Source organism: Vigna angularis, chromosome 3 (assembly GCF_016808095.1).
Source record: "Vigna angularis cultivar LongXiaoDou No.4 chromosome 3, ASM1680809v1, whole genome shotgun sequence".
Classification (NCBI taxonomy): domain Eukaryota; kingdom Viridiplantae; phylum Streptophyta; class Magnoliopsida; order Fabales; family Fabaceae; genus Vigna; species Vigna angularis.
Window position 1 is genome coordinate 9,765,931 of NC_068972.1, and position 10,777 is coordinate 9,776,707.

A 10,777-nucleotide genomic window follows, 5' to 3' on the forward strand; every position below is an offset into this window, starting at 1 on the left:
ACAAACAGAGGTGACATCCTTCAACGGATGTCAACATCTGTTTAAGGAAAAACGGATGTCGACATCCATTTTACCTTAAACAGATGTTGACATCCACCTCTGTTTAAAGGTTACGTTTTTTATTTTAGGGTTTGTTTTATTAGGGGACATCCGTTGAAGGATGTCACCTTCGTTGATGTATACTTCCTCACGCTGGTTCATGCTCTGGACGCTCCTCGATGTTCCTCCACACAACGGCGACGACGCTCCTTTACACCATGGCGACAATGGAAGCTTTCAAACTAAAAAAAACTGGAAAGAAAAAGGATTGGAAGTGCGAAAGGTGGGGAGGTGAAACGGAAATAAGGAAAGGGGAAGAGAGTTTCGTGGATGAGTGCTGGGAAAGTAAAATTAGGGTTTCAAATTATTTAAAATAAAATAAAAGTAAAAATCTTTTTAACTTAAGGATATAATTATATTTAAAATAGTGTGGAAAGGTGGAAGAAATATAGGGTGGTGGTGGAGGGAGCAACACCCTTCTCTTTTTGTCTTTGTTTTATTTTCCTACGGTTCCAAAACAAAGAATCAATTTGGGTATTATTACATTTTTGTGCCAATCCTTATACAGGTCGCCCTAGAATAGACCCACCTTGCCACAAACAGACAAAGTGAAAGTCCTTAATCTATATATACCGTGGGTCCTCTCAACAAATATAAAATGTTTCTGTTTTTAGACAATTCTGTCAAACCCTCCCTGAGCCTAATAATGCACTTAGAAAAAGGTTCCATGTTTAAATTACTTACAATTATTGATGACTATATCTAGGTTTGATTACGACAAAATTGGTGCTTTAGAGTCTCCAGTATAGTTAATTTAAATTACTGAAAAATCTATTTATTTATGTCTCGTCTTTTAAATCTATTCTTTTAACTTTTCATTTACGAATAATAATATATATATATATTTTTTCATAATTTTTTCCGTAAGATAATGGAAAAATTTAATGGTATAATTTTTTAATACTTTATATTGTGTAATGTATATTTCAATTGAAGGATATAATATAAATGTGCTTACATAGTCTGAGATATTATCTTATAAAAAATAGTTACGTAATCAAATATTGATGTACTGAATTATTATATGCAATAATAATTAGTAATATAATTTTTTTATCATAACTAAATTTGTTATATATTTTTTATTTATAAATTTAAAAAGTCTAAAATACACTATATAATTCCAAAGAGAATTCACTCCATTTATTTTCATCACTCAAATATTATTAGAAAGATAAATTCTTAAGTGTTGGAAAAGATTTTGCAAGTGAATATAAAAGAAGAATATTTAAACTAAAACACATAATTTATTAATATCCAATTTAAAATAAAATCAATTTATATATAAGAAAGATTTTAATCTTGTTCAGTGAATAAGTAACATTAATCACCTAAAGTCAGCTTAGACGGTTAAGTATAATTAAGATTTTAGAATCTGATGTTGTTTTAAGTTTATAATGAGAAAGTCTGTGGTAAGACTCGTAGTTCAGTGTCCTGCTATGTTGTATTCTTGTTGGTGGTTGAACAATGTCAAATGAAATCAGATGCGCCATTGAATATTACAACATTATATTTAAGTCATACACACATGACTTTTATAACACGAGGAGGTGAGGGAATTAGTTTTTATAATATAATATAATTTTATTTAGTTCAAGTTTTTAAAACTATTTTAATTGATTTCATTTTTTAAATTATTATCACCTACTTTGTAAAATACAATACTCATCTAATCACATGCAGATATATTTTACTTAAATGTTAGAAACGGAATAAAGCTTAAAAGGAAAAAAAGAAAAAAGAACGATTCTTTGAAAACAAGAAGTTAAAAAGGAACAAAACTGGTAGAGGCAAATGTGAAAAATTTAGAAGGGGGGAACTGGAACGAGCAACAACGGGCGAAAACGGCTACATCAAATGAAAGTGAAGGGGGGCAATAGTCAAACCAATTTCTCGTATTTTCCTTCTCATCTCATTCATAAATAAATTACCATAACCATATAAAACCTTCGGAGAAGTTTGTCCATGTTGTAGTTTTACTCTGACAAGTTATTTTCATTAAATCTTGTTCCTCTGCTTGCGTTTAAGTGTAACTTCATAACATTCTTCTGACCGGATCTTGGTGACGTATTAGACCCACCCATTGTGTGCCCGGATTGCCCACCAGCTCTTGTTCCTTGCGTGTCTATTGGTAAGCTTGTGCCAACGTGAAAGATTGGAAATTGCGTTTCTAAATCTGGGTTTTGCTTAGCTCTTGTTTCGGGATTTCTCTTTGCTATCTTTTGTTCTGCCGCAGTTGTGGATTCTGAGTCATTGGTTTTCACTTTCAAAGCTCCAATGATTTGAACTTTGTTATTAAAATTAGGGGAAATGGGTATAGTTAGGACATTGATGCCGCCTCTAGATTCATGATAGTCAGGTTAGGGGTGATAGTTGCTGCTTCCATTGCAGCCCTCACAGTTAAGCAGCTGAATGTGAATAACTCAAGATCAGGTACTTGTGTTTATTCACCACTTATTCTTTTTATTATTGTTTTCATTGATTTTGATCAATTCACTTCATGTTGATGACTGTTCTTATAAATAACGCTGGCCCTTTAGTTTGAACTTAGTTCTCTCATTGTAATTCAGAACATGGTGAAGCGAAGTTTAGAAAAAGTCAAGACGAGGGTACAGAACAGGAGCAGGTCACTTATTCTACTGATGGTCTCACCACGAAGGTTGTGAGTATATTCGGCTGAAGTTGTTGAATTCAATTTTGTTTATGGTGGTCGCGGGGATTTCTTTTGTGTGCTTTATTGTCTTCATATGAATGGAAAAGAGTTGGAATGCTTAATTACTTTCGTGACATTATTTGACGTTGTTGCAGAGGCAAGAAGAGGAGCAAAAGGAGGTTATGTTAATTAACAGCGTAACCAATCGAACCGATGACTTTGAAGATGATATTCCTCCTGAACTTGAAAGCCTTCTATCTGGAGAGATTGATTTTCCATCACTTACTGATAGGACTGATGAGGAGAAGAAAGACAAAGTTTATGAAACTGATATGACTAACAAGGCCAGTGAATTAGAACGGTTGAGGAATCTAGTGAAGGAATTGGAGGAGAGGGAAGTGAAACTTGAAGGTGAATTGCTTGAGTACTATGGTTTGAAGGATCAGGAAGCAGACTTTGTGGAGTTGCAAAGGCAGTTGAATATTAAGACTGTAGAAATAGATATGCTTAAAATGACCATTAATTCCTTGCATGAAGAGAGGAAGAAGCTTCAAGAAGAGCTCACACATGGAGCTTCTGCCAAAAGAGAACTTGAGGCAGCAAGAAGCAAAATCAAGGAACTGCGAAGGCAGATACAACTTGAGGCTAACCAGGCAAAAACCCAGCTGTTGTTGCTTAAACAAAAAGTTTCTAGTCTAGTGATGAAGGAAGAAGAGGCTGTCAAGAAAGATGCTGAAATTGGAAAAAAATTGAAAGCTCTGAATGACTTGGAGGTTGAAATTGTGGAGCTTAAGAGAGAAAATAAAGAACTTCAACTTGAGAAGCGAGAATTAACAGTTAAACTCGATGCTGCTGATTCTAGAATTACAGAACTCTCCAATGAGGTCAGAATCATACAGTAAACTTTGTCCTTTTAAGAGTTAAACAGATGCATGAAACCAATATTTAAGAATTGCTCATAGTTGAACAAGTGTATGATAAGTTTTCAGCTACCTAAAATTATTCTTTTTAATCAATGATTTAACATCAATGACTCCTCGCTGTTTACCTTGTCAGCCAACTGAACACTTGCCACACAAGTAAGAAATGATGATTGAAAGTTAACCTCAATGGTTGAGAGTAATCAAGCATTAACTAAATGAGGTTTGTATAAATATAAAAGAAACCTCTTTTTAAGATGTAACATTTAGAAGCAATTTCTTTTTAAGATGTATATCGATATCGATTATTTTATTATTTGGAAATTATTTGAGAAAAAATGTTGAAAGTGGTTGTGTAGTTCTTTCATGATAGTGATAAATTAGTTATTAGATTTATATATTTTACTCGTAATGAGTATAATTTCATTTTGAGATGTTTTTCCCTGAACTGCAGAATGAAATGGTTTCCAAGGCAAAAGAGGAGGTAAGTAGCCTGAGGCATATGAATAAAGACTTGCTAAAGCAAGTAGAAGGACTCCAGATTAATAGGTTCAGTGAAGTTGAAGAGCTTGTATATCTTCGTTGGGTAAATGCATGCTTAAGGTATGAGCTGAAGAATTACCAGGCACCTCCTGGAAAATTATCAACCCGTGATCTAAACACAAGTCTCAGCCCAAAATCACAAGAGAAGGCTAAGCAGATAATGTTAGAATATGCGGGATCAGAGCATGGACAAGGAGATACAGATCTTGATAGCTACTTCTCTCATACCTCTTCACCAGGCAGTGAAGATTTTGACAATACTTCTTCCATTGATAGTTTTATGAGTAAACATAGTAGTGTTAGCAAGAAAACTAGTTTAATCCAAAAGTTGAAGAAATGGGGCAAAAGCAAAGATGACTCAAGTGCTCTTTCATCGCCAGCTAGATATCTTTCAGGTGGCTCTCCTAGCAGGATGAATATGAGTAGTAGACCTAGGGATTCCCTGGAATCGTTGATGCAAAGGAATGCTAGTGATTCTGTAGCCATCACTACCTTTGGACCGAATGATCAGGAACCTTCTAATTCTCCTGAAACACTAGCTCTTCCTAGCATAAGAAGAGTTTCATCCTGTGAATCCTTAAACTCTGTTGCATCTTCATTCCAATTGATGTCTAAGACAGTGGTTGGGCATCTGGATGGAAAATATCCTGCATATAAAGACCGCCATAAATTGGCCTCAGAAAGGGAAAAACAAATTAAGGAAAAGGCTGAGAAAGCAAGAGTGCAAAAGTTTGGTGACAATTCAAATTTGAATATGTCCAAGGCTGAAAGAGAGAGGACAGTGTCTTTGCCATCAAAACTCACTCAATTAAAGGAGAAGACACATGTCTGTGGTAGTTCAAATGATCATCCTGACTATGCTAAGAATGGTGATAGTCAAACCATTAGCAAGATGAACCTTGTCCACATTGAGAAAAGGGCACCTAGGGTGCCTCAGACACCTCCTAAACCATTTGGTGGTGCTCCCGTTTGTACAAATTCAAATTCTTCAAATGTAGTATCATGCCCTCCATCTGTGCCTCTTCCTCCTCCACCCCCACCAGCACCACCAGGTGGACCACTTCCCACTCCACTAGGAAACCTATCACGAGGAGCATTAGCTTCTGATAAAGTTCACCGTTTTCCTGAGCTAGTTGAATTTTATCAGACACTGATGAAACGAGAAGAAAAGAGTGAAACTTCATCATTATTTTCGTCTACAACTAATGCATCTGATGCTAGGAGCAACATGATCGGGGAGATTGAGAACAGATCATCATTCCTCTTAGCTGTATGTACATTACAAATTTACCCTGGTTTTGTTATTTTTTTATATTGCCATTTCTATCATTACAAATTTTAGAACCTTATTTTAATGTATATGGTCCTAGGTGAAAGCCGATGTGGAAACACAGGGCGACTTTGTCTTGTCCTTGGCAAATGAAGTTCGAGCAGCCTCCTTCCATAAGATTGAAGATCTGGTGGCTTTTGTGAATTGGTTAGATGGGGAGCTTTCCTTCTTGGTAAGTGCTTGTGTCATTGCTCCACTATCATTAACAAGCTTCTAGAAACGAATTCATATAAATTGCAGATCTTGTGAGATAGTATGGAAGTTGATCATTTGTGCTGTTCTTCCACATAAATTGCATTCATCCTTTACAATTTTACATCCAATGTGCATTTTATTCATCTCAATTTATTCCTTTTTTCAAGGTCGATGAACGAACTGTTCTCAAGCATTTTGATTGGCCCGAAGGGAAAACTGATGTGCTGAGGGAGGCAGCTTTTGAATATCTGGATCTGATGAAATTGGAAAAGCAAGTCTCCACCTTCACCGATGACCCCAAACACTCATGCGATGTTGCTTTGCAGAAAATGTACTCATTGCTTGAAAAGTAAGCGTCATTGTTCATGTTATAGTTTGATGTACCATAAATACTAGATTAAGAGGTCAATCGTTGGTGGATATTTTCTTGAAAACACAATCTAGAATGACTCTTATCCGAATAGAATGCAAACTATTTCTTATGTCTACTTAAATGCTGGCTATTCAGACATTTCAAGTCACAAACATAAAATGTGATAAACTTGTGTGCTATAATGTTTCTTGGTGTACATGTTCCTTGCTATTCTCTACAGATATAGAGTGAAGCTTATTTATTCTCTATAATGTTTCTTGGTGTACATGTTCCATCTTTCTCTATTTTTGCTTCTAGAGTGGAGCAAAGCGTATATGCAATCTTACGGACAAGAGATATGGCTATTTCGCGGTACAAAGAGTTTGGAATACCAGTGACTTGGCTATTAGATACGGGAGTTATGGGAAAGGTATACTTCTAAATTACAGAATCAGTTTGTGTTCCTGTTAAACATAAAGAACTTGTTCCCGAAGGTGGTTTCTTTCTATAGCCATATTTGACTGAGTTTCTCCCTTAACATTTCTTGAAAAGAAAAATAAGACTTGTGTATAAGGTAATAATTTTAGTTTATGAATTAATTCATTTGATTTTTTTTTCTTATTTTTCTTTCTTATGTGTTTATAAGTTGAAGTTGCAAGTTTTTATTTGGTTAGTGTTACGAGTGAAATAATCCAATTAATTGTGCCAGTTGATTCTCTAGCTCCCTTTCCCAGAATCATTTATATATTTTCATTAAAAGTGTAAGATCTTTCTTTATGAAATTTTATAAATGTATCTGTTTTTTTCCCCTTGTACTCTACTTTTTCTCTCGCACTAAATTTCTGTTATTTTCCTTAGAACGCGTAGGAAACACCTTGGAAATGCAATTCTATCATATCTTAAATAGTATCCCGTTTGCCAATTTAACAGAATTGTTCACGTATTGTAATAGACATGAATACTCTGAAAGAATAGGGAGAAAAAAATGTATTTAACTGATAGGACTCTGAATAGTTTTTTGTTTTGATGATGTAGAACAACCATTGAATACTTCTAGTGATACCCATATTCCAAGTTTATTTCATTAAGTACAAGTAGGACCCACCGAGGCTTCCCTTCAATCTAAAATGATCTAATTACTAGTAGTAAAAATATCTCAAGTGACCAAAATAGAGATAACTAAAAACTTAAAAATATAATAACAAGTGCATGCCTTTGTTTGCTGTTGATGCCTGCTTCTGTTTGAAGCTATCAAATGGTCACTCAGTAGTTGCTACTGGTAATTCTCTCATTGCAGATCAAGCTTTCCTCTGTGCAACTGGCAAACAAGTATATGAAACGTGTTGCATCCGAACTTGATATATTATCTGGACCCGACAAGGAACCAAACAGAGAGTTTTTTATTCTGCAAGGAGTACGTTTTGCGTTTCGTGTTCATCAGGTAATTTTAAGGCTCTTGGTTTTGTTTTCACTTCTACATCCCTCATGAAAATAACAGAGTTTACTTACCTGGTTCCAACTCCATTATTTTGGCTGCAAGAGCTTTTCCTTTAAAACCTGAGAATGCTTGATCCGCTGGCATAAAAAAAAAAGTATATATATATATATATATAGAGAGAGAGGCTTAATAGCCTCTTTTGTCCACAGTTATACTCGGTTTTGTCAATTTGGTCATTGGTTTTAAAAAAGTGTCTACTTGGTCCCGACTAAGTAAATTTTGTGTTAATGTTATCCTTTCCGTTAAAAAACACTAACGGTGTTAATGAATTGATGATATGGCAGTATAAATTGGTTACGTGTCAATGAGTGGTTGAGGTGGATTTTACAGTATAAATTTGGCTGCCACGTCATCACCATCTTCAGAAATCCTAACTTCCATTAAGCACCAAACCTTAGCTACCGAACCATCCACAATCGCCGCCGTCAACAGCTACGACGCTGCTAACATCATGCGCTGCCGCCACCATGAAACATCTTCATTAGACCACCACCAGCGCTACAAAGCCGCTGCAAGGCACCATCCATCACGAGCTCACGCGCTACCGCAACCACCATCTCACACCTCCATCAAACCCGCTAGCTCTGCCACCAATTTTCACCATCACCAAACCTGCATACCAGAAATCACCACACCAAGCAAAACCCTAAATCGCCATGCCGCCGCTGCCACAGAGCAAACCTCTCCATGCAGGATCGCGAAGCCAAGTGCGACCTCACCATCGCCACTGCCTCATGCCATCATACCTCGCTGCAAAGCCCACTTCAGGCCGTCGCTGCCGTAAGAATCGTGCCACTCAACGCGAGAACCTACAACCACCACACCTCCATCACCTTCTCCAAGCCCAAACCTGCAAACCAAAAAATCAGAAAAAAAGCCTCATCCTACGAGATCTGAGTTCGCATCTTCGCACCTCCATCCACTTGAATTCACCACCTGCAAAAAGGAAAAGACCTCCAATTCGCCAAACATCATCTCGTTACTAGTAGCCACCGCAGATGGGAAGGCCGAAACCCAATTCTCGCGAGTTAAGGCGCAGAAGCACTCTTCCCCAATCTGAAACCCTAATTTTTGGGTGGGGAAGGGCTACCACATGGTAAGCCTTCATTTCTGTTATGCGCGAATTGGGAGTTCGAAAATTGGAAATTTTTCTGGGTTTTTCTGGGTCTTAATCGTGAGGAAGAAGATGATGTTGTTGTTGGTGATTTGGGTTGCGCGAGATTGATGATGGAGGGTAGGTTCGAACCTGGTTGTGCGATTTCCGGCATAGTGGTGACGACGCGGTATGGTGGTGACAACGCGACATGATTCATGGTGGTGGATGGGTTTCACGATGTGGGTGGTTGTGGCATTGATGGTGAAAGACGATGTGGCAGTTGCAGGTTCTTTGCGGCATTGACGGTGTGGGTGGCGGCGACACAGTTGGATAGGGTTTGAACTTCACTGTTGCGGTGTGGCAAGGTGGTGGTGGCGGATAGGGTTTGGCTGACGGTGGAGGAATTAGGGTTTCCGCTGTTTGGGGAAGGCAAAACTGATGTGGCAGGAGGAGGGAATAGGTGGCCCAAAGATTAAAAAAAAATTGAAAAGAAACTGCCATATCATTAGACTATTAACTCCGTTTGTTTCTTTTTAACGTGGGACAAAGTTGATACAAAATTTCTCAAGTCAGGACCAAGTAGACACTTTTTTAAAACCAAGAACCAAATTGACAAAACTGAACACAACTGAAGACAAAAGAGCCTATTAAGCCTCTCTCTCTCTCTCTCTCTCTCTCTATATATATATATATATATATATATATATATATATATATATATATATATATATATATGAAGTTATCCTTGAGTAATAATGAAATAGGGAACTGTCAACATTTGTCATGGGACAAGTTGGGCCGCTAAACTGTTGGCCCGAGAAATAGGCTATGCATTTTCTTGGTGCAACCTCACAAATAAATAAGTGCAACTCTTTTTAGTTTGCAGGAGGTTTTGATACCGAGAGCATGAAGGCTTTTGAAGAACTAAGAAGCCGCATCCATACTCCAACAGTTGAAGATAGTAGTAGCCAGAAACATAGATAGATGATCAACAGAAGTTTTTTTTTTTTTCCACAAATGTTATTGGTTCTGTAATGTGTGTTACCTCGTCAGCTGTATATGTCATTCTTCTGCTTCGATTTTCATTCAATGTGCTAAATGCTAATTTGACTCGGAAAAAAGCTAACTAAATAAAATGGTAAATATTTGTGTAACAATTTTAATATAAATAAACAAAATTCAATTTATAAGTATAAATAAAATACATGTGATTAAATTGATGTATTTAAACATGCTCAACAGTAACATAATATTTGTATCTAAATCTGGTCGGCTAGATTATTTTGTCAGTTTGGGACGAGTTCGGATTAGCACTTATGATTTAAAATAATTTATTCTCCTTAAACAAGGAAATGAAAAAAAAATACAGTGCTTTGCGGGAATGTACTTCATGTTCCATTATTAAATTTGATTCAAGGTTTTGTCTATTGTCTTTATTTGTAAAAGTTGCTCAAGATCAAAGTACACTGTTTAGTAACCTTTATTATTAAAACGAAAGGTATCTAAGTTATAAAAAAGTTTATTTAGTCAAAATTTGAGTTAATTGTATCATTTATTATCAGATTTTTCTTGATTATATACATAGTTAGACATGTTTTTGTCTTTAAATTTGAACATTAAATTAAAATTTGTTTTTATTTTTAATTTTAATGTATTTTGACTTCAATCTTAAACAACGAATGAATATAATCGTTTGTGTTAAATAATGTTTTATTACTGATATTTAAATTATATATATATATATATATATATATATATATATATATATATATATATATATATATATCATTTGATATATTAAGTTCAACTATCAAAGATTCTTTAATATATAAAAAAGAAAAAAAATATAATTAAATTAAAAAAGTTATATTTTTTTTTAAAAAATTAAAAATTAAAATGTGTTAAATTTTAGGATTATATAATTAAATATATAGTATTTTATGAGTTTTATGTTTTTTATAAATATTCATTTTCTTTTGTTTTATATGAACTGTTTGGTTGGAGAGTGCTATTAATACATGTCAACGTCCAATTTATATTATACAGTTAGATATTTGGAGGTCTTATTAAATCATTGTGATTGAATATAAT

At 35.3% G+C, this 10,777-nt stretch overlaps 1 protein-coding gene across 3 annotated transcripts; it reads left to right on the forward strand.

Annotated features, from left to right (window-relative positions):
* Positions 1–1,897: 1,897 nt before the first annotated feature.
* Positions 1,898–9,776, forward strand: LOC108326382 (protein CHUP1, chloroplastic). 3 transcript variants are annotated; one of them, XM_017559864.2, is made up of 9 exons: positions 1,898–2,532; positions 2,670–2,761; positions 2,908–3,636; positions 4,127–5,485; positions 5,586–5,717; positions 5,908–6,089; positions 6,411–6,522; positions 7,390–7,533; positions 9,566–9,776. In XM_017559864.2, exons 1-9 carry the CDS (start codon positions 2,448–2,450, stop codon positions 9,668–9,670), a joined length of 2,940 nt encoding a protein of 979 aa, XP_017415353.1. In that variant the 5' UTR covers positions 1,898–2,447; the 3' UTR covers positions 9,671–9,776. The 3 variants fall into 3 exon arrangements, with proteins under 3 accessions (XP_017415353.1, XP_017415356.1, XP_017415354.1); XM_017559867.2 differs by having other exon boundaries at positions 9,573–9,776; XM_017559865.2 differs by having other exon boundaries at positions 2,670–2,758.
* Positions 9,777–10,777: the final 1,001 nt, after the last annotated feature.

Bases quoted from the DNA above. Each gene is read 5' to 3' on its own strand.
- LOC108326382 (XM_017559864.2), top strand. From the start codon at position 2,448: ATGATAGTCAGGTTAGGGGTGATAGTTGCTGCTTCCATTGCAGCCCTC. The intron at 2,762-2,907 runs GTGAGTATATTC...ACGTTGTTGCAG, and splicing joins ATGGTCTCACCACGAAGGTT to AGGCAAGAAGAGGAGCAAAA. The intron at 6,090-6,410 runs GTAAGCGTCATT...TTTTGCTTCTAG, and splicing joins ATGTACTCATTGCTTGAAAA to AGTGGAGCAAAGCGTATATG.